Source organism: Balaenoptera physalus (assembly GCF_965194825.1).
Source record: "Balaenoptera physalus genome assembly, chromosome: 3".
NCBI lineage: Eukaryota > Metazoa > Chordata > Mammalia > Artiodactyla > Balaenopteridae > Balaenoptera > Balaenoptera physalus.
The window spans coordinates 20,266,253-20,293,475 of NC_138890.1; the positions used below are offsets into that span (position 1 = coordinate 20,266,253).

The 27,223-nt window shown below is 48.5% G+C and overlaps 2 protein-coding genes and 1 long non-coding RNA gene across 5 annotated transcripts; 2 read left to right on the forward strand and 1 right to left on the reverse strand.

Moving 5' to 3' along the window:
- The first annotated feature begins 4,037 nt into the window (after window positions 1–4,037).
- NHP2 (NHP2 ribonucleoprotein) lies at window positions 4,038–8,052 on the forward strand. Its single transcript, XM_082453625.1, has 4 exons — window positions 4,038–4,329; window positions 4,539–4,608; window positions 6,908–7,013; window positions 7,687–8,052. Exons 1-4 carry the CDS (start codon window positions 4,170–4,172, stop codon window positions 7,810–7,812), a joined length of 462 nt encoding a protein of 153 aa, XP_082309751.1. The 5' UTR covers window positions 4,038–4,169; the 3' UTR covers window positions 7,813–8,052.
- Window positions 8,053–8,950: 898 nt separating this feature from the next.
- On the reverse strand, window positions 8,951–23,544 carry RMND5B (required for meiotic nuclear division 5 homolog B). Of its 3 annotated transcripts, XM_082453581.1 has the most exons (11): window positions 23,306–23,544; window positions 23,026–23,147; window positions 18,692–18,854; window positions 15,533–15,678; window positions 15,264–15,404; window positions 12,638–12,738; window positions 12,289–12,455; window positions 11,154–11,319; window positions 9,851–9,953; window positions 9,605–9,759; window positions 8,951–9,517 (listed from the first exon to the last, which is right to left on the reverse strand). In XM_082453581.1, exons 3-11 carry the CDS (start codon window positions 18,828–18,830, stop codon window positions 9,454–9,456), a joined length of 1,182 nt encoding a protein of 393 aa, XP_082309707.1. In that variant the 5' UTR covers window positions 18,831–18,854; window positions 23,026–23,147; window positions 23,306–23,544; the 3' UTR covers window positions 8,951–9,453. The 3 variants fall into 3 exon arrangements, with proteins under 3 accessions (XP_082309707.1, XP_082309708.1, XP_082309706.1); XM_082453582.1 differs by lacking the exon at window positions 18,692–18,854 and having other exon boundaries at window positions 23,306–23,337; XM_082453580.1 differs by lacking the exon at window positions 23,306–23,544 and having other exon boundaries at window positions 18,692–18,838; window positions 23,026–23,150.
- Window positions 23,545–23,601: 57 nt separating this feature from the next.
- Window positions 23,602–26,801, forward strand: LOC309656772. Its single transcript, XR_014261507.1, has 2 exons — window positions 23,602–23,718; window positions 24,358–26,801. It is a non-coding gene; the product is annotated as an uncharacterized lncRNA (long non-coding RNA).
- The last annotated feature ends 422 nt before the right edge of the window (window positions 26,802–27,223 follow it).

The following is a 27,223-nucleotide window of genomic DNA, read 5'->3' on the forward strand; positions in this document are numbered from 1 at the left end:
AGGGCAGACAAGCTGGAGTGGAGCAGACTGGGGAGGAAACTGGGTTGAGAGTGTTTGGGGCTTGATAGGGAGAACTTGGGTGTCAGAGTCCATTTGATTTAGATGAGGAGTCAGCAAACGTTTTATGTTAAGGACCAGAGAGTCAATATTCTAGGCTCTGTGGGCTACACAATCTCTGTTGCAACTATTCAACTCTGCTGTTACAGTATGAAAGCAGCCATGGGCAGTATGTAAACAAATGGGTGTGGAGTTTCTAACACAACTTTACTTATAAAAAGAGACAGGGACTTTTTTTTAGAAGACCCAATGCTGCCCCCCAAAATTAATTAATTAATTAATTTTAAAACCACGTATGCCCACATGAAAACTTGTACATGAATGTTCACAGCAGCACTATTCACAATAGCCAAAAGGTGGAAACAACCCAGTCCATCAACTGATAAATGGATAAAATATAGTATACCCATACAATGGAATGTTATGTAGTAATGGAGCACTGACACATGCTACAACATGGACAAACCTTGAAAACATGTTAAGCAAAGGAGTCAGACACAAGAGGCCACATACTATATGATTCCATTTCTGTGAAATGTCCAGTACAGGGACATCTATAGAGACAAGAAGATTAGTGGTTACTTAGGTCTAGAGAGGATGACGGGGTCAGAGGTGATAGCTAAAGGGTGCAGGGGCTCTCTTTGAAGTGATCAAAATGTCCTAAAATTGACTGTGGTGATGGCTGCACAACTCGGTGAATACACGAAAACCAATGAATCGTATACTTTAAACGGGCAAATTGTATGATATGGGAATTATATCTCAATTTTAAAAAATCATCTACCTCAGTTTTCTAAAAGAAGGGACCTTAGTCCATCTAGGTCTTTCTTATTTTATAGATGAGGCACTGAAGCCCAGAGAGGTTAAATGACTTGCCCAAAGTCATTTGTCATTTAGAACCCTGATCGACTACCCATTAGCCATTACATTCTCACCCATTTTACCCTGCTTCAAGTGAGCGGGAGTGGCCATTCACACAAAATCAGTGAAGTCACACAAACCACCTTGGATCTGGCACAGATCTCTGAGACTGGTGTTAGAAATACATGGTGTGGTTTACTGAGGACAGATTTGTTCTTGGCACTTCATTGTCTTATGGCTCAAAAAACTGACACTTGTGACCTGGCCAAGCCAAGATTCCCACACTTTCACTATCCAGCCACATTTCATAAACTTTAAGCTAAAGTTGAATACCAAGTCACAGGAGATGAGCAGAGCGTGAGCTTGGACACTAGCAGACCAGGATTCAAATTCAGCTTTGTGTGAGCTGCATGAAGCTATTACCTTTATGAGTCTCAGGAAACTGTGAATAATAAAGGTATTCTTTGTGAGCACTAGATGAGATATCACATGTAATGTGCTTGGCATATAAATGTTAATTCCTTCCTCCTTCCATTTGAGAACTGAGAGGTCTTCATAACTGAGACCTTGGTGAGGTCAGTCAAGCACATTTGCTTGAACTGGGTTTCCTGGGGATGATAATTCTTTGTGGAGTTCATCATGCCCAGTGCACACATCTAGGAGCACCTTTCCCCTTTGCAACCCTGACACATTGTCACCCAACCAACAAGGCTAAAAGAGGAATAGAAAACCACCCTGCACCCTCTTGCACTGTTGGTAGGAATGTAAATTGATACAGCCACTGTGGAGAACAGTATGGAGGTTCCTTAAAAAACTAAAAATAGAACTACCATATGACCCAGCAATCCCACTACTGGACATACACCCTGAGAAAACCATAATTCAAAATGACACATGTACCCCAAAGTTCATTGCAGCACTATTTACAATAGCCAGGACATGGAACAATCTAAATGTCCAATGACAGATGAATGGATAAAGATGTGGTAAATATATACAGTGGAATATTACTCAGCCATAAAAAGGAACGAAATTGGGTCATTTGTAGAGATGTGGATGTACCTAGAGTCTGTCATACAGAGGGAAGTAAGTCAGAAAGAGAAAAACAAATATTGTATATTAACACATATATGTGGAATCTAGAAAAATGGTACAGATGAACCTATTTCCAGGGCAGGAATAGAGACGCAGGCGTAGAGAATGGACATGTGGACACAGTGAGGGAAGGGGAGGGTGGGATGAATTGGGAGATTAGGATTGACATATATACACTACCGTGTGTAAAAGAGATAGCTAGTGGGAACCTGCTGTATAGCACAGGGAGCTCAGCTCTGTGACGACCTAGACGGGTGGGATGGGGGGGTGGGAGGGAGGTCCAAGAGGGAGGGGATATATGTATACATTGTACAGCAGAAACTAACACAACATTGTAAAGCAATTATACTCCAATAAAACAAAAAAAATACTAAGATTGAAAAAGAAAAGAAAACCACCCTGCAGAGCCCTGCCAGCTGTGTGCTCAGAGGAGCTCTGCTCTCACAGCCTCACGTGCCACTTGGGGAGGGCTCCCCAGGGAGGGCCAGAACTTCTACTGCAGGACCTAGCAGGAGGGAGAAGGTGGGGGAGGGTTTGGGGTGAGAAATGGTACAGCAAGTGGTGGACAGTAAGGCAAAGCTGACAGTAGCCACCAGTCCTAAAGCTCAGGAGGGACTATCTTTTCCCAAGAAATTCCAAAGTGCAAACATTTAAAAGGCCAATTTTTGGTTACATTGTGCATACAAACTTTGCTTATTTTCAAATTATATTTTGTTGCTTATATAACTATTCTCATTGTTCAACTGATATATTTTTCTCTGTGAAATTACTTGGGGTCTACGGTTAGGTAGGATTGCATCCTACTTTTTCTTATTAAAATACTAAATTTTAAAAAGCTACTTGTTTTTTATGTAACGACTGCACTTGGTTACAGGGTTAAAAGGTCAGTTTTCAGCTGGCTTAACTGCCTTGTGCTGGCAAGGCCACGTGCAGACTTCTAAAGTTCCACTTTCTGGCCTGTCTGGCCACCACAAAAATGACGGGCCTTATTGACAAATTAGTTGCCTTTGTCAATCCTATAAGCAAAGGCAACTAATTTGTAACAATGATCTAATTAATATTCATCCAGTGTTCCAAGACAGGGTACATGAAGTAAGTCAGAGGTACAAGATCCACCCCAGTCTAGGCCTGCTCGCCTCCCCAGCGTTACAGTCCATTAATCCTCTAGAGTTAACTGCAAACCGGGCGCCTACTCAGAGCTCTCCCCCACCACACCCCGAAGTCTCAACCCCGGTGTTCATGCTGTCTTCCCTCTCAGCTCTCGCCAGCTGTCTCCGCCATGAAAACAGAGAGTTAGGGGATGCCGGTGGGAGGTCGGCGGGAACTGCAATTTTAGATGGTTTGGTCAGGAGAACCTCTCCCGTGGTAAACATCTGAGCAGATTCCTGCGGGAAGGGTGGGAGCGAGCCACCGGCTCCCTGGGGAACAGCGGTCTAGACCGAGGCAATCAGTGAGTGAGTGGGTCCATCCCTTGCCAGGAAAGAGAAAGCAGAGTGTGAAAAATCGTGCTGGAACGAAGGAATCGTTAGCACTGTCAGGCTTTACCTTAACCTTGGCACCTAGGGTACACCAGCCAGGACCAGTTCAGGACCCGGGACCTGACCAGGCTAGGCACTGCCTAACTAAGGGATCAGATTCTAAGGAGGTTTGGAATCACACCGAGCAGACTTCCCATTCTTCCAGTCCGGTCGCAGACCCCGCGCTTTCGGCAAGGATCCTGTCGCCTTAGATGTGGTCACGACCCTACAGGTACAGCCTCCTCCTCCTCCTCTTCCTCCCACCGCCTATTCTGTGACGCCGAACTCTCAGAAGGGCCCAAGCCTGGGTCCTAGCGCCTTCTCACCTACTCCAGGGCCCGAATCCCTCAGGGCTCCGCCCTTCGCCTCCTGAACCCTCCGACTCCGGCCCTAATCCGCTCCACCCCGCCCCGCCTCAGTTATGGGAGTGGCCCCGCCCCTACGGCCGAGACCCCGCCCCTCAGTGCTCTATATTTAAGGAGCTGGGCGTCAAGGATTGGTCAGAGTCGGAGACCTGAGTTCCTAATTGGTTATGGTGTACTGCCTGCTTCCCGCAGAGCGGCATGACCCGGAAGTGATTCCTGAAGCGCCGGCCGCGTGGATTAGCATCTTGGGCACTCGGTTGCCGCGGTCGCTGCCATGACCAAAATAAAGGCAGATCCAGACGGGCCGGAGGTTCAGGCGGACGCGTGCTGCGGAGAGCGCACTTACCATGAGCTGCTGGTGAATCTGAACCCCATCGCGCAGCCTCTGGCTTCTCGCCGCCTCACGCGGAAGCTCTACAAATGCATCAAGAAAGGTGCGGCGTGACTTTCCTGGTGGTCCAATGGTTAAGACTCTGCGTTTCCAGTGGAGGGGGCATGGGTTCGACCCCTAGGTGGGGAAGTTCCGCAGGCCGCGTGGCGTCGCCAAGAAAAAAAAAAAAGGTGCGGTGGACGCCGGGGTGAGCCGGGACAGGACGCGGGTGGCGGTCGGAGGTCCCCTCGACTGATTCTTCTGTCGTTGCAGCCGTGAAGCAGAAGCAGATTCGGCGCGGGGTTAAGGAAGTTCAGAAATTTATCAACAAAGGCGAGAAAGGGTAAGAACCCCCTCCCGCCGGATTTTGCATTTCTAAACGATGACGAAGGTATCCCTGCTACTTAGTAGGTAGTCGGTAAAAGAGCTATGACGACTCCTCGTGTGCAGAAGGTAAATTCCCTTCCGTACGGATGCTGATACATCACTTACACGAGTGCAAAGGGACACCATGGGGAAAGTGAATTCCAGGGGAAGCGAATTGTATAAGCCAGCTCACTTAGGGTAGATCCCAGCTTCATTCATTCAGCGACTATTTTCTGTCTACTCTTTTTCAGGCACTATACTATGGGGAGACAATGAATAATCAAATACACACAAAATTACAAGTGTCATAGGTAACCGTGAAGGAAAAGTACAGGGTGCAGTGAGAATGACTTCATTACCCTACATCTTTTCTTTCTGGCATTTATCAGAACCTGAAACTTATTTGCATTTTTATTCCCTGTATCTCCCACTAGGGTCAGAAAGTAATAAGCTCTTTGAGAACAGGAAAAAGCCTCTCATTGCTTTATTTTCAGAAGTGTCTGGTACATTGTAGGTGCTCCAGAGATAAATAATGCTTGGGGGGATTTGATGCTCTATGGAGTCTGACCCAGGTGGGGTAGCTGAGGTCTGAAGATATAGGAATTAGTTTGTGGGCTGGGGGGGAGGGGAGGCATTCTGCCAGAAGAAAGTGGATTTCAGGGCAGGAGAGGGTAGTAGTGGGCAGAAGTGCTACCTTCGCATGGGGTTTTTGTAAGCCATGGTAAGTTTAGTTTTTGTACTCAGAGCTTTGGAGGCCACTGAGGGTTAAAGCCAGGGAGTGACATAATTATGTTTACACCTTAAGAAGATTTTTCTGGCAACTTTGGAAAGGATCAGAGGTGGAAGAATAGATGGGGAAATTGAGATAGAAGGCTACTGTGGTATAGAAGAGGCAAGGGCAATTTTTGATTGGGTTAGTGATGGCGAGATGGAAAGAATTGAAGTGGATGGATGAGAGGACTTTCCGATATGGAGTGAAGAGGTGTGGGTTCCAGGCGAATGGACAGAGGGCGCACTCACTGAAATAGTGAATAGTGGAGGGAGCCAGGTTTGTATGGGAAGGTCGTGAGTTTGGTTTTAGACAAGTTTTTGAGGTGCCTTTTAGACATATGAACCCTCTCCCTAGCAGAAATGTCAAACAGGAAAGTGGCTATAAGGGTTTGCAGTTTGGGAGAGGGTCAGGCTGGAGAGAATAGATTTGGGAGTTGTCAACACATAGTTGGCGCTTGGTTGAAGCCTTGGTTATGGATGGGGTCAGCTGGGGAGAAAGTACTGACAGGGCAGCCAAGGACCAGGCTGTGGGAACACCAGCATTTAAAGGCTACTGAGGAATTCCCTGGCAGTCCAGCAGTTAGGACTCCGTGCTTCCACTGCAGGGGGCCCAGGGTTCCATCCCTGGTTGGGGAACTATGATCCCGCAAGCCGTGCGGCAAAGCCAATAAAATAAAATAAAGGCTACTCAAAGGAAGAGGAGCCTGCATAGGAGGAGAGTATATGAGGCAAAAGGAAAACTAGGAGTGTGGATGCAGTGCTTTGAACCAAGAGCTCTTTCCTTGTGTTTTCCTCTCACTCCCCTAGGGAACAGACTCTTCCCTCTGTGTCATCAGGGCTGCTGAGGCCCTTGTCCCAGAACCCCAACACCTTGCCAGCTAAGAGCCCTAGCTGAGGATTCTCTGGCAAGCTTTCATTGGTTCCCTGTCACTCTTGGGAATGATCCTGGAAGCACTCAAGGCCCTTAAATGTGACTAGTTTTTCTAGCCTTCTGTCTGCCCCATCCCCATCCTGGACTCCAGAGCCATCCCTGGCTCCCCAGCAATAGCCAGCCCCTGTGTATCTGGTATCCTTCTGATTCTCTCGACCTTAAATGCTTTCCCTGCCTCCAGCTCCTCCACGGGATGCCTGACGGATGTTCATCATTCAGCTTTCCTCTCAAGTGTCACTTCCTGATTCATTTTCTGATCTTCCAAGGAGAGCTGAGCTCTTACTCCTTGGCCTCTCTCTCATACCTCATCTGTCCCAGCACGTTATGCTTTGTCACACTTGGTGGCATTTACTTGTTGCCAAACAATAGAGATCACCTCCCCAGAGGAATGCACTCACCAAACAAACCTGCATGAATTTCTAAAGGTTGAGAGACACACATTAATAATTGGACTCTTTGAGGTCAGGGGCAGCTTACCCATCTCTGTACCCCCAAGGCCCAGCTCAGAGGCAACACTTATGACTGAAAGAGGGAACAAGCAAGCTGGAAATGACAGTGGTTTCTCTTATTTCAGGATCATGGTTTTGGCAGGAGACACATTACCCATTGAGGTATACTGCCATCTCCCAGTTATGTGTGAAGACCGGAATTTGCCGTACGTCTATATCCCCTCTAAGACGGTAAGGAGCACATGTGCCCCTGATCTTGGTCAGCACAGGAGGGAAGGTGTCTGGGATCAGGTATGTGGCAGCAGGCCATAGTGGGAAGGAGCGTGAGCTTTGGAGTTAAGACAGGCCTGGATGGATTCTTGGCTCTGCTGCTTCCTAGATGAGGGACTGCAGATAAGTTACCTTTCTGCACTTCCATTTCTTTCTTGTAAAATGGGAATCCCCTTCTCCATGGACTATGGGAATGAAACAGAAGGTGAACTTGGATATGTAAGTCCTATTAGGCGGGTGCAGTTTCAGAGGGGATGTTCTAGGGACCTGAAGCTGTCCTTACCCTTACACAGCAGAGGCCAGGTCTGGAGTCCAGGGAGTGGGGGATGGCAGGGACCTGGAAAGCATAGGTGCTGCCCAAGGGGACAGCCCCTGCTGGGCTGGAGCCCTTTCACAGTTGCCATGTGGAACTGTAGGCCCAGTGTTGCTGGACCACAACTCGAAAGTTTGCTGAGTTTAAATGGTGGCAACCAATTCAAAATGTTAACACTGACTGACTAGCACATGGGTCAACACTGACACTAGCAGTAGTCTGTGGGCTGGATTAGGCTGGTGGATCATCAGTTTGTGACTCCCTGGTATACAGGTTGTGCAGCCTTCTTTCCAAACAGCCCTTGTTTTTCCTTCTCTGCAGGACCTGGGTGCAGCCGCCGGCTCTAAGCGCCCCACCTGTGTGATAATGGTCAAGCCCCACGAGGAATACCAGGAGGCCTATGACGAGTGCCTGGAGGAGGTACAGGCCCTGCCCCCGCCCATGTGAAGGACTTAGGCAGCAACCTGGGCACCTGCTCCAGAAGCTGTTGGATTGGTGGCGCACCAGCTGGCTGGCCTCCTGCTGCCCACATTCACGGCATCTCTGTGGTACCCTGAGGCACGTGTTCTTCCCAGATGGCTCCAACAGCTACTTCACGGCAGCAAAGCCAGCTTCTTCTCCATCAGTGCTATTTTCTGTTGAGCTTCAATGAAGATGACGTGGGAGAAGTAAATGCTGAAACTAAAATGTGCTGAGTCTGTGGGTGTTTTTTTAAGCAGCAGCTGCTGGTGGGGCTGAGGAGTTGGTGGGGAAGAAAGAGCAGAAGCAGCCTTTCTCCTCAGAGGACCCGAGGACTTGAAGAATGTTCAGTGCTAATGCTTGGCCACCAGAGCCAGTGCTAGACTCAAGCTGAGAACAGACCCTACTGCCCACCCTGAGATTTCCACTCCCGCTTCCAGAGTAGCTGGGAGCTGCAGGGCGAGCCAGCTGAGCCCAGGCCCCACTTCATCTAAGCCTGTAGCTCCTATGTCGGGGACACCCCCATTCCTCTTTTCTTTTTCCCCAAGAGCCTTAAATGCCACTGGGAAGCTGACAGAAGCAATGTACCCACCCACACAGTAAATTTTAAATAGGTATATGAAGTTAATTGCAGAACCCCAGGCCATCTCTCCTGCTTGGCATAATGGCCCCATAACCTAATCCCTTCAAACATTTTAGACTTATGGTGCCTTCCTGTTCTCAAAGGCCCAGCACAGGACTCAGTACACACAGCAGCCAAGCTTCAGGCACCCTGGAATAAACTGGAAGGACTTTGGGCTTGAGGGTTGGATCTGGTTTAAACTCCAAGCTCTCTTCTTGAGAAGCTGTGAACCTTTCTGGGCAAGTCATTTCATCTTCCTACATCCCTTCACACTCATTTCTAATAAGGAGGTAATACGATTTTATATGTGTATATGTAAAAGCACCTTGCCCAGGGTCTGCCATCTCCTAGCTTTTTCTCCCAATCAGATGCAGGTTGGGTTCTTTCGACTGGGCTCTGTGGCTGCCATGCTCCCAACCAGCAGCAATGGTTAGGCCATGCCCAGTACCTGTGCGCAGTGGGCACATGGTAATTCTTTGCCAGTGAAGCTAAAGGTGGGCAAAGTAAGGAGAAGGTCTGTGAATATATTTGCTCAAAGTTATAAAACAACGGCATTCAGTTCTATCCCAGACTATTTACAGTGGGAAATTGATGCATACAGTTTTGAGGCTGTACAGTGGGAGGAGTGGACACAAGCCTTGGTGTGGCAGTAAGAGACCTGGCTGAGGGCAGGATGGAAGACATCTGCTGTGCCCACCAAGTCCTTTGCTTCTCTGTCAGTTGCTACTAAGTCAATAGCAAATATAATGAAGGGGAGACAGAGCAGGAGTACAGAGGCCAGAGTCTCCCTGCCCTTAGAGCCAAGGAGCCAGCTGCCGGATGTAGGCTGCTTCATCTCCCTCCTTGGCCTCTGCCAGAGGGCCACTCCAGCCCCTGCCTGTGGTGGCACTCCTCAGCCAGTTGCTGTGAAATGAACCACAGTCCACAGAAGCCAACCACCCCCACGGAGACAGACCAAGGCTCATGGGTGAAAAACCTCTTTCAGCAAAGTTCCTCCCAGGCAGGAATCAGAATATGATGCGTTTCCCATCTGCTGGGTTCTGCTCCATGGGACAGTAGGGACACTTCAGCCTACAAAGGGAGGAGAACCAAGAATGTCTCAGGGGGCCAGCCAGCAGAAGGATCACGCCCAGGTGGAGCAGAGCACATGGAACTTACTTTCCTCCGTTAATGAGCTTGTTGAGTGCATCTCGGGAGATGACATGGCCACAAATGAGCTTGATGGGAGGGTTGGAATCCGACGTCTGCTGGCGGAGGATGGGGCACGCGAACACTGAGTGGTACCAGCACTTCATACCTAGTTCGATCTCAATCTGGGGAGGCCAGCAGAGGGGTGAGTCCCACTTCCCATGGCGGCTGTCCTCCCCAGCGCCTCCTGCTGTACCTCCCCCTGCCAGGCCTCACCGGTAACTCATCCTTGTGACTCCAGACCCCAGTGCACTGCCTCTGCTCGATCACAGCTTTAATGTTCATCAGCACTGGCAGCGCCACACAGCCAGAGGCAAAGCTGCAGAACAAAGAGCAGGGGCTGGAGTGACCCTGACCAAGAACCCAGCAGACAGACAGAAGGACCAGCACATTGTTGGAATGTGACTTGGGACAAGGTTTCAAAGTGGCACTTGATCAAACCGGTCCTTAAAAATCTCTCAGGTCACGCATAAAGCCACATATGTACTTATGCGTCCAACTCTAAAGAGTCATTCTAATGCACCCCCAAATTTGAGAACCTATAATAAACACAAAAGGAACATCCAGGGGACAGATAATCTGTTCATCCCAAGCACTGATAAGTCCTTGGTGTGACAGGGACAGTGATGTCTGGAAGGGCCCCATCCTGCCTGTCTACCCCATTCCGTTGTCACAGTGCACCTCTGTAACTGCAATCAACCAGGGCACTTAGAAATGGGAAAAAGCAGATTCAGTTCTCAGAAGGATTGGGCGGGGGGTGGGGAGCCGGCTGGCTGGAGCCTTGGGTACCAAATGCCTACAACACACAGGGCAGTTGTGCGCAAAAGAACCGTCCTAAGGCACCGGTGTTCCCACTGGGAAAGACTGTTCTATAACCAGAGTCTGTGGTAACGAATTGGAGGGTGGAGCCTATCACAATGGGGCAAGGCGTGAGATTCCACAGCCAGCCTAAATAAAATACACCACTGTGGTGCGGTATGTGGCGGGGTCAGGTCCAGGTGACCTTTATTCCCTGTGAGGCCCTAGGAGCCTGTTTTCTCATGTAAAATAAGGGTAACAGTACCTCTAACTCCTTGGTTTGTTGTGAAGCCATGAGAAGAATATTAACTATAAAGGAGTCTTCTGAGTGAAAGCTCTCAGCACGTGTGACTCAGCAACTCAAGTCTCCCTGAAGGGAAGTCGTGTTTGAGAGATGAGGTGGCAAGAAGGCCAGGCTGTCAGAGGGTCCTGTGATAATCCAGGGGTGAGGTGCAGGAGACACAGACCTCACTCACGAGACCTTACAAAATGGGAACCTTGACCCTGCCATTGACCTTGTGGTGATCCCAGGCCACAACTCTTTCTAAATCTGTTTCTCCAACTGTAGAAAGAAAGGTAATTCCTATCTGGAAGAATGACTAAGACAGGCAGTTTAGGTCTGTGAAGGCACCAAGCACCATCCCTGGACGTGGCAGGGCCTTGGAAAATTGGGTTTCCCTCAACTCTCCCATTTGTGCTGCCCCCATAGGGCTGGCTGTACCTGACGCTGAGGGGTGACTCCACAGAAAGGCCCAACAGGGAACAAGCATCGCGCGTAAAGGTCTCACAGATCTCGGCCCAATGGCTGTTGTCCAGGAGGTGGCAGTAGGGTGACTTCTCCAAGCCCAGCCGCAGGTATACCAGACTGCCCATCATCACCTGGATCTCTACAAGGCAAGGGGGAATCAGGGTACAAGGAGGCAGCCTTTTCCCAGGGCTCTGCGTCCAGCCCTGCGGTGGCAGGGCCGCAGAGGCAGTATGAGGAGCAGGCTGAGCCCCATGGCTCCCAGGCCCGAGACCTGAACAAATGGGGGTTAAAACGCCCTCTGGCAAAACCAGTTTTCCCTACAATCCAATGAGGAAGCGGGGTCTCAGGCCTGCTTCTGTGGCAATCATGACCCCACAGCATGAGGTAGGGAGGGGTTTCGGTTTCCTTCCCATGCTTTCAGCTGCACCAAGGAGCGAGCTCAGGCCAGCGCTCATGTCTCTATTCTCCAACACTAGCTAATCCCCCCCTTGCCTTTTTTTTTTTGGCCACGCCTTGTGGCATGCAGGATCTTAGTTCCCTGACCAGGGATCAAACCCATGCCCCATGCAATTGAAAGTGTGAAGTCCTAACCACTGAACTCCAAGGGAATTCCCTAATCTCCCTTTTTAAAAAGCTTTCAGGAGGCAGCAGTATCTAGCTAAGACTTCATAACATTGCTGGGTTTTCATGCTGTTTATCTCTAAATAAAATGTGAAGTAATAAATGTGAGTGGAGCTAAAGAAAAAAGTTACTAGTAGTCGGGTGGTTACTAATTGTGAACATCTGGAAGGTGAGGCTCAAACAACTGAGGTTTGGAATTCCTACTGTGAGGCAGAGCAGCATGAGGGCACGCGTGTCGTGGGCAGGCCTGGTGAGCTCTGGGTGGGGGTGTGGCACGTGGCTGGGGACCAGAGGTGGTGTGAGATGAAGCTAGGAGGGTATGGCAGAGGCGGTGAGGAAGGGCCTTGAGTTTGGAGTTCACCTGGGTGACAGTGGGGGAGGGGTTCCGGTAACACACAGCCCCACGTGGGGCAGGGACGGGCCATCCCAGACGTGCTGATGTCCGCCAGAGCCCAGCAGTGCCCACCCTGGCACTCGGGGCACGTACCCCGCTGGTGAAGCCGAGCAAAGGGCTGGAAGTGCCGGGCGTAGCTGAGGGCCTCCAGCTGCTTCTCAGGGCCACCTGCCAGGAGGCGGATGAAGTGCAGTCGGTGCAGCTTGAACTCCAGGGAGCTATTGAGCTCGAGCAGGCGCTGCCTGTGGGAGACGGCCCATCTGGGAAGAAAGGGGCCAGCTGAGTGTGGAGCTGGTGGGGCGAGAGAAGGGGCCCTGGCAGAGCCTCCAAGAGCCTATGTGAGGCCCGTGAGACACAGCTGGAGACGTGTCAAGTACGCTGAGTGAGGTGAAGAGCACAGACAAGCCCTGTCCCCCGCGGGCCCACCCAAGGGCCAACGTACTCCAATGCTGGCCCCAGGTCTTGTTCATGCAGAGCTTCCAGGATTCGATTCAACTCCAGGAAAGGCTGCTTGAAATCCAAATCCACATTCAGTGTTGATTCCTAGAGGGAGAGAGAACAATTCACCACTGGAGGACAGTGTTTCCAAAATTCTCTGCTCTACACCTAATAAAACCTCATCCACCAAAGCCAAGCTAGAGAGGGCCAGGTTTTGCATGAGGAGCCATGGTCTCTCGCCAGCCACCTGGACCCCTCTTATTCCCAGTTCAGTTCTGGGAGGCTGAGTGCTACATGCTGGCCTCCTAGAGAGCAGACTGCAAACCCCACCCCCACCTGCTGGGGTACTGGAGACCCACACTGAGTAGCATGGAGAGAAAATTATTCCTTTTCAGTCCCCCTAATTACATTAAGGGAAAGTATCCTTTACTTTCACTTCTAGTATGTCTTCAACACCTAACAAGTGCTACTTTGTCATTTTACTAATCTTCCTTTTTAAGAAAGGGATTACCAGGCACTCAGACCTCTGGCTGGCAACCAACTCTAGCTAGAAATTAATAACTTCACTTTTCATTGTATATATGTATATTTTATATTTTAAAATTTATTTTATTTATTTGTGGCTGCGTTGGGTCTGTTGCTGCACGCAGGCTTTTCTCTAGTTGAGGCGAGCAGGGGCTACTCTTGGTTGTGGTGCGCGGGCTTCTCATTGCAGCTTCTCTTGTTGCAGAGCACAGGCTCTAGGTGTGCAGGCTTCAGTAGTTGTGGCATGCGGGCTCAGTAGTTGTGGCTCACGGACTCTAGAGCACAGGCTCAGTAGTTGTGGCGCACGGGCTTAGATGCTCCGCAGCATGTGGGATCTTCCCGGACCAGGGCTTGAACCCGTGTCCCCTGCATTGGCAGGTGGATTCTCAACCACTGCGCCACCAGGGAAGCCCCCATTGTATATATTTTTATAGCTACTCTCTTTTTACATCAGGGGCACTTATTTCTAAAATTTATTTAAAGAAGCAACAAAAGCAAAAAATAAAAAGTAGGACTACATCAAACTAAATTTAAAGCTTCTGCACAGCAAAGGAAACCATCAACAAAATGAAAAGGCAACCTACCAAACGGGAGAAAATATGTGCAAATCGTGTATCTGATAAGGGGCTAATATCCAAAATATACAAAAACTCATATAACTCAATAGCAAAAAAAAAAAACTTAAAAAATGGAGAGAAGATTTGAATAGACATTTTTCCAAAGGAGACATCAAAATGGCCAACAGGCACATGAAAAGATTCTCTACCTCAATCATCAGGGCAGGGCAATGCAAATCAACACCACAGTGAGCCATCACCTTGTACTTGTTAGAATGGTTATTATCAAAAAGATAAGAAGTAACAAGTGTTGGCGAGGATGTGGAGAAAAAGGAACCCTCGTGCACCTCTGGTGGGAATGTAGATTGGTGCAGCCGCTATGGATAACAGTATGGAAGTTCCTCAAAAGATTAAAAATAGAGCTACCTATGATCCAGCAATTCCACTTCTGGGTACTTATCTAAAGAAAATGAAAACACTAACTTGAAAAGATATCTGCACTCCCATATTCATCGCAGCATTATTTACAATAGCCAAGATAAGGAAACAACGTAAGTGTCCATCAATGGATGAATGGATAAAGAAGATGGGGTGTGTGTGTGTGTGTGCATGTAAAATGAAATATTATTCAGCCATTAAAAAAGTAGGAAAGGGCTTCCCTGGTGGCGCAGTGGTTGAGAATCTGCCTGCCAATGCAGGGGACACGGGTTCGAGCCCTGGTCTGGGAAGATCCCACATGACGCGGAGCAACTAGACCCGTGAGCCACAATTACTGAGCCTGAGCGTCTGGAGCCTGTGCTCCGCAACACGAGAGGCCGCGATAATGAGAGGCCCATGCACCGCGATGAAGAGTGGCTCCCACTTGCCGCAACTAGAGAAAGCCCTCACACAGAAATGAAGACCCAACACAGCTATAAATAAAAGTAAATAAATAAATAAAAATTAAAAAAAAAAAAAGCAGGAAAATCCTGTCATTTGTGGTAACATGGATGGACCATTATGCTAAATGAAATATGTCAGACAGAGAAAGACAAATACCATATGAACTCATATGTGGAATCTAAAAAAAGTTTTTTTTAAGAAAACCAAGCTCATAAATACAGAGAACAGATTGGTGGTTACCAGAGGTGCAGGGTAGGGTGTGGGAGAAATGGGTGAACTGTTTTTGTTTTTTTTAGTTTTAATAAATTAAATACAATTTTTAAAATAGCTATTAACCCGTTTAAGGAAAGAATGCATCAACGGAAAGGAGCTGGTCTACAATGGAAGCAAAGTTAAGGGGTGATCTTGGAGGAAACGTCGGACTTCCCATGTGCAGTCCAGAGGGGAGGATGCCCTGCCAGGCCAACTGTCCACTGGAAACAGGTCTCTGGGAACAGGTATCCCTATCAGACAATCAGAGCTGATGACATACATATTTGAGTCATGTAAATAAACTGACCTGTCTGGATACAAGAAAAAAATAATAACGGGGTCCTAATATAAAGAAAACTACCAAGTAGAAAGCAGAACAGGCAGGTACCAGTGCCTTCCCAGCGGGCTCGTTACCTGGCACAGCTCCTCAGCAACACTGAGCATGCCCTGCTGGTACAGGTGCTCCAGGATGGCCATCTGCAGGATCTGCTGCTGCTTCTCCCGAGAGTCCCACACTGCGTCGGAGACTACACCGCAAATCTCAGAGTCAAAGTTCTGACGAGGATGAGAGACAGGGCCCTGTGACTCAGGGTCTCACTTCTCACACTGGCTTCCTGAGAAGCCCTGCTACACGCTAGCAGCAGGTGTTCCCGCCCCCAGTCCGGGGCCACCCACATGCTCACCCTGTCAATGGCTTTGCCCACTCGGGAGACACTGCTGTGAATGTCCTTGTGGTCTGAAGCCAGTTTCTGCACGGTGTCTTTTATCTTCCGGCAGCACTGAGACATCACCAGGGAGAGGGTGGCTGAGAGAGGGGTCCCCTGGAGGGCTGCAGAGAAACACTGGCAATGAGTCAGGACACAGAGGAGCAGACCTTGTCCCTGCCTCCTTATTCTAAATGCCAGCATGGAGGCCGGGAAGCAGCCCTGAACTCCAAAGTGAAAGCTTCTACTACAGGTCCTGCCACTTTTTAACTACATGACTTGGAATTGGTCAAGTGGGACATGCCGGTTCATCTCTCAGAGTCTTCATTTCCTCATCTGCAAAATGGGGGTGATAGCACTGGCCTTGTAGGTTGCTGTGAAATGAAGATGATTTGGCACTTACTGTGGGCAAGTACTTGGTTTTAGCTCATTTAATCCTCATCACCATTCTATGCAGTGGGCACTGTTAGTATCTTGTACTACAGCTGAGGAAGCTGAGGCAGTAACTTGCCAGATGTCACAGCAGTGATCTGAAGCCCAGGCTCCTCACCACCACACCAGATGGCTCCTTATTATCTTGAGGGAGATACCCTGTGGGAAGGCTTTGAACCATAAAGTACTGTCCCCTTGTTAATGCCTCTAATTAACCCAGAGGACACCAGGCAGGCCAGGGTCCTCCAGGGAAGCACAGGGACATTTCTGGCTCAGGATGCCAGGTTTACAGTGGTTTCCACCCCCCATGGCTGGATGAGCCACACGAACTACCAAGAGCACGTGGGGCTTGGAATAGAGAAGGGCAGACAGGGCACGGGTCCCTTCTTCCAGCCCGGCATCTACACCCCTTCTTTAGATAGAAGCACCTTGGTTCAGGGAAGAAAACACGACCCAGGGAAGGGAACGTGACCCAAGAGGGCCAGGGAGCGTCTCAAGCTCCGAGACCAGAAGCCCTGGAAGACAGAAGCATTCTGCCAGGTTGCTAAACAAACAAAAGTGAACTGGAGTTGCTGGAGCACCATGGCCACCTCAGGGGAGCACTGCTCTGAGAATGAAGCCAGTGTAGATTGAAGGTATCACATGAGCACTTAGATCCAACTGGGCTGGACCTTTCAGTTACCTGAATCTATAAATCCAGCAACCATACCCCCTTTGTTTGTTTAAGCTAGTCTGAACTAGGTTTCTGTCACCTGTAACCGAATGAGTCCTGACAAATACAAACAGGAGGTGGTGGCTGGGCCTACTCCTACTAGGATGGCTATAACCAAAAAGACAGGTGATAACAAGTGTTGGTGAGGATGTGGGGAAACTGGAACCCTCATACACTGCTGGTGGGAATATAAAATGTTGCAGCTACTTTGGAAAACAGTGTGCCAAACAGTGTGCACACAAAACAGTGTGCCAACATTTTCTTCAAAAAGTTGAACAGAGAGTTACCATATGACCCAGCACATAAAAAAAGAATGAATTACATGGTACAATAGGGATGAACCTTGAAAACACGCTAAGTGAAAGAATATAAAAGGCCACATATTATATGATTCCATTTATATGAACTGTCCAGAATAGGTAAGTCCATAGAGAGAAAGTATATTAGTGGTTGCCAGGGGCTGGGGGAGAAGGAGAAATGGAGTGATTATTAATGGGTGGGGGATTCTTTTTAGAGAGATGAAAATGTTCTGTAATTAGATAGTGGTAAAGACTGTACAATTCTGGAAATATACTAAAAACCCACTAAATTGTACACTTTAAAAGGGTGAATTTTAATGTGAATTATAGCTCAATCAAAAAAAAAAAAAGGACATAGGAACTAGGGGTTACCTCTGGTCAAATCTAAGACAATTTGATCATCAAAATAAATAATAACAGTAATGGATTATAACCCATTGAATAATATAAGAATTTATGAGTATGAACTTGGAAGGAAGGAAGGAAGGAAGGGAGGGAGGAAGGAAGGAAGAAAGAAGGAAGGGAAAGCTCCTTTCTTATAGTTAAACGCCAACTAATAAGTGTATAGGGAATGATAGACCAGGAAAAATCACCCATGTTGCAACTAACTTTGTAATGATTGGTTCACGCAAGAATCATCAATGAATGCTAAAACCAGTGGGCAGAGTCTGAGAAAGCACAGGAAATTTATATAGTCTCAAACTACCTCCCCACAAATTACTTATTGATTAACTCTAAAGAAAGAAATATTAACCTTAGGGTGTAGGAACCTGGCAGACACCATCTTAACCAAAGATCTTGATCAAAGTTAACATCACCCATAATGGAACAAGCTGATACCTTGTACCTCCTGATGTGATGCACTGAGAAACACATCAGTTCTGAAGTACTCTTGCCCAAAATGCAAAAAAATAATGAGGAAACAGCAAACAAATCCAAATCGAGAGACGGTCTGCAAAATCACTGGCTTTAATGTTTCCAAAATGTCAATGTCATGAAAGGCAAAGGCAGGTGGAGGAAATGTCCCAGATTTAAAAAACTAAAGATTAGACACAAGAAACTAAGTGCAATGCTTGATCTTGGATCAGATCCTGGACTGGAAAATAAAATTTAAATGTTTTACGAAAATTATTGGGTAGTGGCAAATTGAAATATGAGCTATATTCATTAGGTCATAATATTAATGTCTAACTTCTTGATTTTAATAATTATACTGTACTTACGTAAGAGAATGCCCTTGATCTTAGGACATATACACCGAAGGCTTAGGTGTATGATATCTGCAGCTTACTTTCTAATGGTTTTAAAAGTAATACGAATATGCAAGAAAACTGATAAAGCAAATATGGCAACATACTAGCAGTTGGTGAATCTTGGTGAAGGGTATATATGAGCTCTTTATACTGTTCTTAGGACTATTCTGTAAACTTGAAATTATCTTAAAGTGTCTTAGACATTCAAAATAGAAAAGCAAATTGAAAACAAAACGTAAATGAAAATAATCTCAGGTAAATTAATAATTTCTGTTGGGCTTTTTGAAATAGCTCAGAGACTTATTCCCCTTCGAAGAGGCCTAGGGATCCATGTATCAATGCCCTAACCATCATCCTTCCAGAACCCTATTATCAAGCAGCCTTGGGGGTCTCCTAGGCCCCAAGGGAGGCAGGTGTGGGGCTCTAGTGGGGGGACACCCACCTGCGCTGGCCAGCTCAGCCCGCAGCTGGCCCACGTAGTGCAGCAGCTCCTCCAGGCTCTGCTCACAGTGCTGCCCATAGGTCAGGAACTTCTGCAGGACCTTGTCCACCTCTCTCTCCACACTCGCACACTGCTCCATGGCAGCCACTGTGTCAGGCCCCACCTGGGCCAGAGGGGCACAGTGAGGAGGGCTCCCAGATCCCACCTCACCATTCCCATATCATGTATCAATGCTTAGAAATTCCCAGCTTAACATATCTGTACAGAGCTTCCATCACCCCCAGCCAGGGTGCCCAGTGGAGGTGCAGGTAGGCGTGAGGACGGGTTTTCTGAATCATGGTGAGAAAATTACTCTGTTTTCAACTCTTTTCATTAGAATCCTTGTTCATCTCTTTTTTATTTTTTTTGGCTGCGCCGCAGCATGCGGGGATCTTAGTTCCCCGACCAGGGATCGAACCCGTGACCCCTGCAGTGGAATCGCGGAGTCTTAACCACTGGACCACCAGGGAATTCCCCTCATCTCTTTTTTAATCGGAAAAGAGAGCAGGCCTTGCAGAGCCCTGAGCAGGGAATACTATCTATGCTATCTAAGTAGAAATCCATACATACATCGCATATTCTAATGTTTCATGTATTTTCATACGTTCATTATGGCCACCTCTTCACTTAGTGGACTTGGTTTTCCATGTACTATAGTGACAGAAGCCATGAAGGCAGTCCTTCAATGGCTAATGCTTGAAAGCACAGCCTATGGAACAAATGCTGACCACAACGACCTGAGAGGCCTTGCCCACCACTCCTACCTCAGCCTCCCTGCCGCTTGCCCACAGACAGGCAGCTCATATTCCCTTGTTCCCTCACAGCTCTGTGCCTTGGTATGCTCTCCACCACCCCTCACTTCCTCGAATACTTGAGAAGCTGGCCCATCCTTTCCAAGGCAGCTCAGAGGTCATCTCCTTCTGCAGCTGTCCCTAGCCTGCTCTCACCTGGCTCCCTCCACTCTCACTTGGCACCCTTCTATTTCAGTTTTGATCACTGGGTAACGATCTGTTTGAGGGCTTGCCTCCCCCACTAGACTAGAACATCTCTTGTTGTAAAACTCTTCCTCCTCATGATACCACTGATGAAAGTTGACTTTTCTTGTCCCACCTTTCCTACCACTAAAGTCCCACTCCTAAGTCTCTTCAACACTGGGCCACTGCTCCCCTCCATTTCAGAGCAGCCTTTGACACTGAACACATGGACGATCCTTAAAATGCTGGTGATAGAGTTGACTTCGCTCCCCATCTTTCCATCTATGGGATTTGAAGTGAGAGGGCTCTGTCAAATGCACCTCTCAAACGTTCAAATCTAGCCAGTTGTTCATTCTCTCAAAGAAGGGTACAGAGTAACATCACAAAGAGAATTCTGTGTCCAAAGTGACCATCGGGATTCTCCCAGTCTCACCAGACTCTCTTCCCATTCCCACCAGTACTGTTAGCCCTGGCTCCATCATCTTGGCCCAACCTGTAGCCACTATCTCCTTAACAGACAGGGGGTGAGTGATGGAGAAATGGTACCCAGGGCCTTGAGATGTATTTATGCCCTCCCTCCTTATGGTTGACACTATCACACTAGAATTTGTTAATCAGGGTGTCTAGAAGACATACCCCCCTCTTCATGCTCCCTGAGGAAATACCCTATAACTGGAAAATGAACCATTACAGGCAAAATATAACAGGGACACCTGTTGGAAATAATATAATAATAATTATTGCTATAAATAGTTAATATTTCATAGGGGCTTATTATGTGACAGGCGCTGTTCTAATGACTTGGCATGCATTAACCAATTCACTTAATTCTTAAAAAAGCACTATGAGGTAGGTACAATTATTAGACCTACTTTACGGATGAGAAAATGAAACTCAGATTAAATAAATTGCTCAAGGTCACGTAGCTGGGAAGTAGAGGACCTGGAACCGAAGCTGGGCAGTCTGGCTCCAGGCTCCAGAGCCCTTCTCTGAAGCACAGTCCCCTCTGGACCAGCTTAACAGGCCACCATCTCACCAGGAAAGGAAAGCAGCCAATATTTGTGGTTGGAAGGAGTGTACAGCAATGATCAATGATGACAAGACACAGGAAAGTAACCACAGAGCCTGTGAGATGATCAACCAGGAAAGATGGCAGTACAAAAGAATGTTTGCCAAGAGTGGGAACCAGAATCACAATTTACTGAAAATAAACACAGCTCAAGAAAGGTTACAACCTCACCAAGGTCAAACAGTATGGCCCTGTCAGACATCAACTAATACCAGGATTATCAAAGGGAAGCCCAAGTCAGCATCTTGAAATTGTATTAAAAAGCTGAGGGAGGAGATGGGTACAAGAATTTTCATCCCATTGCTGTGTTGTGGCAGGGAGTTTGAGACAACCCAGGGGTCTACGGGAAGTGATAAGTCAAGTAAAATGGGGGAGATGCATCTATGGAAACCTGGGTAGCACTGAGAAACCATGTTCCGGATATACCCACAGCAACATCGTAAGATCCCAAAACATGGTACTGAAGGGAAAAAAAAGAAACAAAGTTGAAGTCCAGGCAGAATACCACTTATGTTTTAAAAAAAATATATGCATACAACCAAGGACACACGCAAATAAAAGGATATGTACCAAATACATCAGAGTGGTTTGCTGCAGTTGGGTGGGGGGGAGGGGGGGAGGGAATGGGGGGAATGGGGATAAAAGGGAATATGCAAACAAATGCAAAGGAGAAAAAGGGCCTGTATGGACCAGTTAAATGTACACTGAACTGATAAATGTGATTACCTCAATAAAATTTTTTTAATAAAATAAACGAGATGGGAAAACAGAACTGCTTGCAGGTATTCCATCCGAAAAGCCCAAGAGGCCAATTCAGCCTGTACAGGGTTAGCCACTCTGCCTTAATCACAGCCGGTCATCTTCACCAGGCACAAGGATGGATGAGTGTGGGTTTGTCTTCAGGATTAATCCAGGGAATTTCATTTCCATTATCCTAAGCCCTCCTCCCCAAGGTCTCACATGGACAGAAATTATCTACCAGGGTGATCACCCCAAAACAACACATCAGACCCTGTCACCCCTTTACACGTCACTGCCATGGTTTGACACGCATGCCCTCTGCAATTGTACATTCACTTCCTTTGCACAAGCTATTCCTGTGTCTAGAGTGCCCTCCATGCTTCCCTGCACGGAGAACACAAGATGCCGTTTAATCATGAAGCCCGTGAAGCTCTCAATGAAATCTCCCTGCCTCCTCCTCTGCTTCACAAACCAAACCTCTCTCAAGGGCGCCTATACCCCACACATCTGAGTTCTCAGCACTGCGGCACAGTAAACCGCCTATTCACACGTCTGTCTCCCCTCACTAGACTGAGCTGCTCAGGGCTGGAGTCCAATCTCATCCTCTGTCCCCTCAGTGCCCAGCCCAGGGCCTGGTCCACAGGGGGTACATCCATTTCCTAACTAGGGGGCCTGAGCTCAAACTTGTCACAGTTGGGCAGGAAGAGACATGAGTGTAATGCTGAAATCCCCACCAAGGCATGCATAGGGGTTTTGTCCCCAGTCTTCAGCATCCTAACACAAGACAGCCCCTTCTGGGGCCAGGGGAGAAGAAGGGAAGTTTGCGCAAATCACAGAAAGGTCCCCTTTGCCTGACACAGAACTGGACAACCTCCACTGACCCAACACTTAATCTTTTCACCCCCCATCTCTATCCAGTCTTCACCTTACACATCACTCCTCTGCTTAAAACCCAATAGATTTCCACATACTCAGAATAAGTATGGGAGATGGGTCTACAAGGTTCTATGTGAGTCAACTCCCAACCACCTCTCCAACTTCATCTCCTACCACTCTCTTCCTCAATGGCCATATTCCAACCACACGAGTCTTCTTTCCATATCTTGAACATCAGTTTATTTCTACCTCAGGGCTTTTTCCCTCTGCCTGGAACACTCTTTCAGATCTCCCTATGACTGGGTCCTTATTAGGGTTTCAAACGCATTTCTTCAGAGATGCTCTCCTAGACCACAGTATCTAATGCTGCCCCCTCTGCCCCACCCCATACCTATTAGTCTATCATATCACCCTGTTCCTTTTCTTCACTGCACATCTTTATTTCAAGTTTCAAATCTTTCTTCTGTCATTAACCAAACCTGGAAAGAGGAAACAGCCCACCAGTCTTCTTGGACTACAGCCCCTCCTGGGAGTTTCACCTGCATTAGCATGCAAATTACTGGCAAACTCCTACTCATCCTTCAAAAGACCTTAGTCGAATGCCCTGCCTGGCTCCCACGTCCGCAACGGGTTACCTCCGGCTCGGCAGGGTCGCAATAGGATGGGACGTGTGAGTTCGAGCTACTCCCCAGGTAGGGGCGGCTCCCCGAAGGGCCTCTGAGAATGTGGGGGTCCAACTCCCAGTCCTGGCCGACGTCTGAGGAGAAAACAAACCCAAGGGCGGACTGGTGAGGGGGCTTAGTCCCGAGGCTTTGCAGAAGACCCGGGGCCTGGGAGCCTGCGTAGCCGAGCAGCCGCCCACCGCGCTCCACCCTCGGACCGCACCTCCCGGCAGGGAAGCCAGCCGTCTCTCACCTGGTCCCGCAGCCCGGGCCCTGGTTTCCGGCGTCGCTGTCAACGGAACCGGAAGCTGCGGCAGTTCCTCCGAGGCTCCGGATTCGCCCACTCGCGGCTCAGCGGAGGGGTGGCCGAGCTTCCCCCTCCCGCGCACGAGTGGAGTCGCCCGCAGGGTCAGGGCGGCAGCTGGAAACCGCACCTCCGACCGTCGGGGGGCTGCGCCGGGGCTCCCCCGGGAGCCCGAGGCCGCCGGCCCGGCCCCGACTCTGCATGTCTGATGGAAGGAATCGGAGCGACCCACTCGCTGGCCAGCGGGGGTGCGCGCGGCGGCTCCGCGTTCAGAAGCCCTAGACCAGAAATAACTGCCTCCCCCGGTCTAAGCCCTCCCATCCTCATTCAAAGTAAAGACAATACCGAACAACACAATGCATGTAAGGTCCAACAGTTAGGCTTTCCCGCGATGGCTCCTTGATGCTCTTTTTGAAACATCAAATGATGTTTAAAAGAGAAGTCCCCTTTTTTCTGCCCCAGCCCTGCTGCTCCCCTAAGCCCGTACTTAACACACTGGGCAATTAAATTCTGCTGTGAGGGACTCAGCTCTGTCCTGCTGCCCTAAATTGGTCTCTCCCCTTCCAGAACGGAGGGGAGACAGGGGTTGCGCAACCGCCCTAAGGAGGAAGGGTAAGAGTTAGGAAGGAGGTGAGAGGAGATGGTGACCCAAAGCCCAGGCCAGGGCTGAGTTCACGACCCTCCAAGGCCCCCTTGCTCTGCAGGGAAGGGGCAGAGAAGCCTCCCGCCCCGTCCTCAGGCTTCAGGGACTTGGACTAGAAACAGCCCAAGAAAAAAGACTCGGTCTCTTTTCCCCTGACTTTAGCTTCCTTTTAGGGCCAGTCTCATTCCAGGGCATCTTACCCTCCAACCCTCCATACCTCCTCCCCACCCCCACAAAACACCCTTGCACAATCCAGCCCTGTTTTCCTTATAATATTTGACTTTAAATTATCTTGAGCGTTTATTTGTTTATTCTGTCTTCCTGCCCCTAACCTCCCCCCCTCCCCCCCACCTTTTAGGATAAAAGCTCCATTGGGGCCAGGAGTTTGTACTCATCGCTGCTGTATCCCCAACACTATGTGCTTGGAACAAAGTAGCTCCGCAGAAATAGTCTGAAGTAGCCGATATCCTCCGTTTATGAATGGGGAAACCCCGGTTTCAAACCTGATGAAACACGCAAGGAAGAGGATAGTCCACAGCCTGTCCAGCAGCCCGCGGGGGCGAAGAGGCCTGTCCCTGCGCTGTGAGCCTGGGTGGTCCTGGCCCAGGCGGGAGTTGTCGGGGTCGGAGGGTTGAGTGAACCTTGCCTGGGGCCACAGTCCGAGGCTGAGGCTGCATTCAAGCCAGCAGGACCTCACAGGGTTTCGCGAACGCCCCAGGCTTCCCCACTTCCTCTGGGGAAGCCTGCCTCTCAGCTATACTGGGTGTGAGCAAAGCCTAGCTTCTGCCAGAACTTAGAATGCCCAGCTCATACGTCAGGCTCCTTCACCTCTGTCTGTCATTGTTTTCCCCAGTATGTGGCTCTTCTTACATCATGGTTTCGTTACTTTTCAGGTTGCACCATGTTTTCTTACATGGCTAATTTTGTCAATCTTTCCTTGTTGGGATTGTGTGGTTTTGTTTTGTTTTGTTTTGTTGGAGGGTGGCTGCTTCAAAGCAGAAAAACTTAGCTGTTCTCCACTAACTCAGTACAGTCTTTTTACCTTTTGCTAGTTTCCTATGATTTGATTTTTAAAATTTAATTCCCAATGCATGTCCATTTTATTTTGCAGGGGGTGGTGCAAAGTATGACTTATTTTTTCCCATATTTTTGTCCAGTTATCCCAGAACTGCTTAAAAAATAATCTTCCTTACCCTCTCATTTGGAAGCCCGTTACCATAATATTAAGATTTTTCTACAAAATGAAATCTATTTCTTGCTCTTCATTCTTCCCACTGAGGTATAATTTTATTTTTATACGAATGTCATATTGTTTTACTCACTACTTTGTAATATGTTCTAATATGTGGTGGGATTAAACACTGCTCACAAAAAGGGCAAAAAAGAAAAACAAACACAAGGTTATTGAGAAAGCAGATCACTGGTTGCTTGAGGTTGGGGTAGAATGGCTGACTACAGAGGTACACGGGGATTTGGGGGGGATGATGGAACTATCCTGTATCCTGGCTATTCTGTAGGGCTGGTTGTACAATTCTCTGTACTATCAAAGCAGTGAATTTTCCTGTATGTAAATTATACCTTAAAAATGGCAGGGGGCAGGGAGGCCAGTACACAAAGAGCATACTAGATAACAAAGAAGGAAGGAAGGAAGGAAGGAAAGAAAGAAAGGTTCTTGCTAGAGAGGACAAGCCCTGGAGTGCTCTCCTGAAAAACAGCCTTCCTTGCCTCCCAGAGTGTGTCCAGGAAGGCCAGGCTAGGAAAAGATGAACCTCCCCTGATAGCTGGGGGGATGGGGGGCAACGGCAGGTAGTGCAGCCACCACCTGCCTTCTGCAGAACCTGGGAGCATCAGGGCTCAACATCGGTTCAAGTTGCCCACTCAGGCCCTGCTCTTCCTTCCACCCTCCAGGTGGCTCCCAGCCAGTCTCCTGTTTCTCCCTACCCCTGCCACTCCTTGCAAAGCTTTGGTTCAGGCCAGGAGCAGCTACGTCATTTGCAGGCCCCAGAGCAAAATGAAAATGCGAGCCCCTTGTTCAAACATCATTAACTTCCGGATGATGACAGCAGAGCATTGCACCAAGTCTAAGGCCCTTCTGAGTGTGGGGCCCTTGGTGACTACACAGGTCACACACACACAAAGCTGGTCCTGGTTCTGGCCCTTCTCCTTGGCTGCCTGAGGGACCCACCCACAGTCACAGGAGGTGAAGTCCTTCTGTGCCAGCTTGCCAGACTGTCCAGCTTGCCTCCTTTCACCCCTTTCCAGACAAGACCCTCCCATAGACATGCCCCACGCTTCCCTGTGGCCAAATCCAGGCCTATCCTGGAATGCCCTCATCTCACCCTACTCCAGAGGAAATACCCCCAACTTCCCCTCCTCTGAGAAGATTACCCCTTTAAAGAAAAAAATTACTCATGACACGTGTTAAAGAATGGTAAGGAAGACTTTATTCAAGGGGGGCTACTGGAATAGGGTTTTGTGGTAGGGGCCAGAGAGTGGCCTCAACTCCAAATGTAACCAGGAAACATTGAATTCATAGCCAAGGAGCAGGGTGGAGGTCAGCAGATGGAAAATTACTAAGAGGAAACCTCAAGGTGCAGGGGGAACTGGCTAAACAACCTCAGAGGATTCTCAATGAAGGCAGGCCAGAGTGACCAGACATAACCTGGGAGATGGTGGAGGCTGAGGAACCAGATTAGATATGGAAGGTGATCAGATATGGAGGATGGGAGAACTCTGTCTAACCTAACTTAGCAGGATTCTCGCTAGAACTGGACTGCACAAGGAAGGACACAGGAAGGCACACTCAAAAAGAAAGCTCGGAAGTGGCCGACCAAAGTTTGGTCAACATCCGTCCCCCCGCCCCCCTATGACCTGGAGTGATAAGTGAGCCAGCTCTCCTCTGAACTCCCATGGCACTCAAACTTCACCTCTCATGACCTATTTCGCTTTTGTTTTTGTTTCAAGAAACAGCACATTCTTTTTCTTTCCTGAATCCAATACAGAGGGCTAAAGCCCCCACCTACTAGGGTGGTGGGTTATGCAATCTGAATTGTCACCTGCACGCTCTTTGGAAAAAGTTTCCCTAATACCTGCAGCTCCCCAAGTCTCAAAGAAATTTACTCTCAATCCCCCAGACGGGCTCCCTCTGCCTTCTCCATGATCTGCTGACTTGCTCACCACTGTGGAGGTGCCTCTGTTGTCCCCACCTCTGTATGTTTGCACTC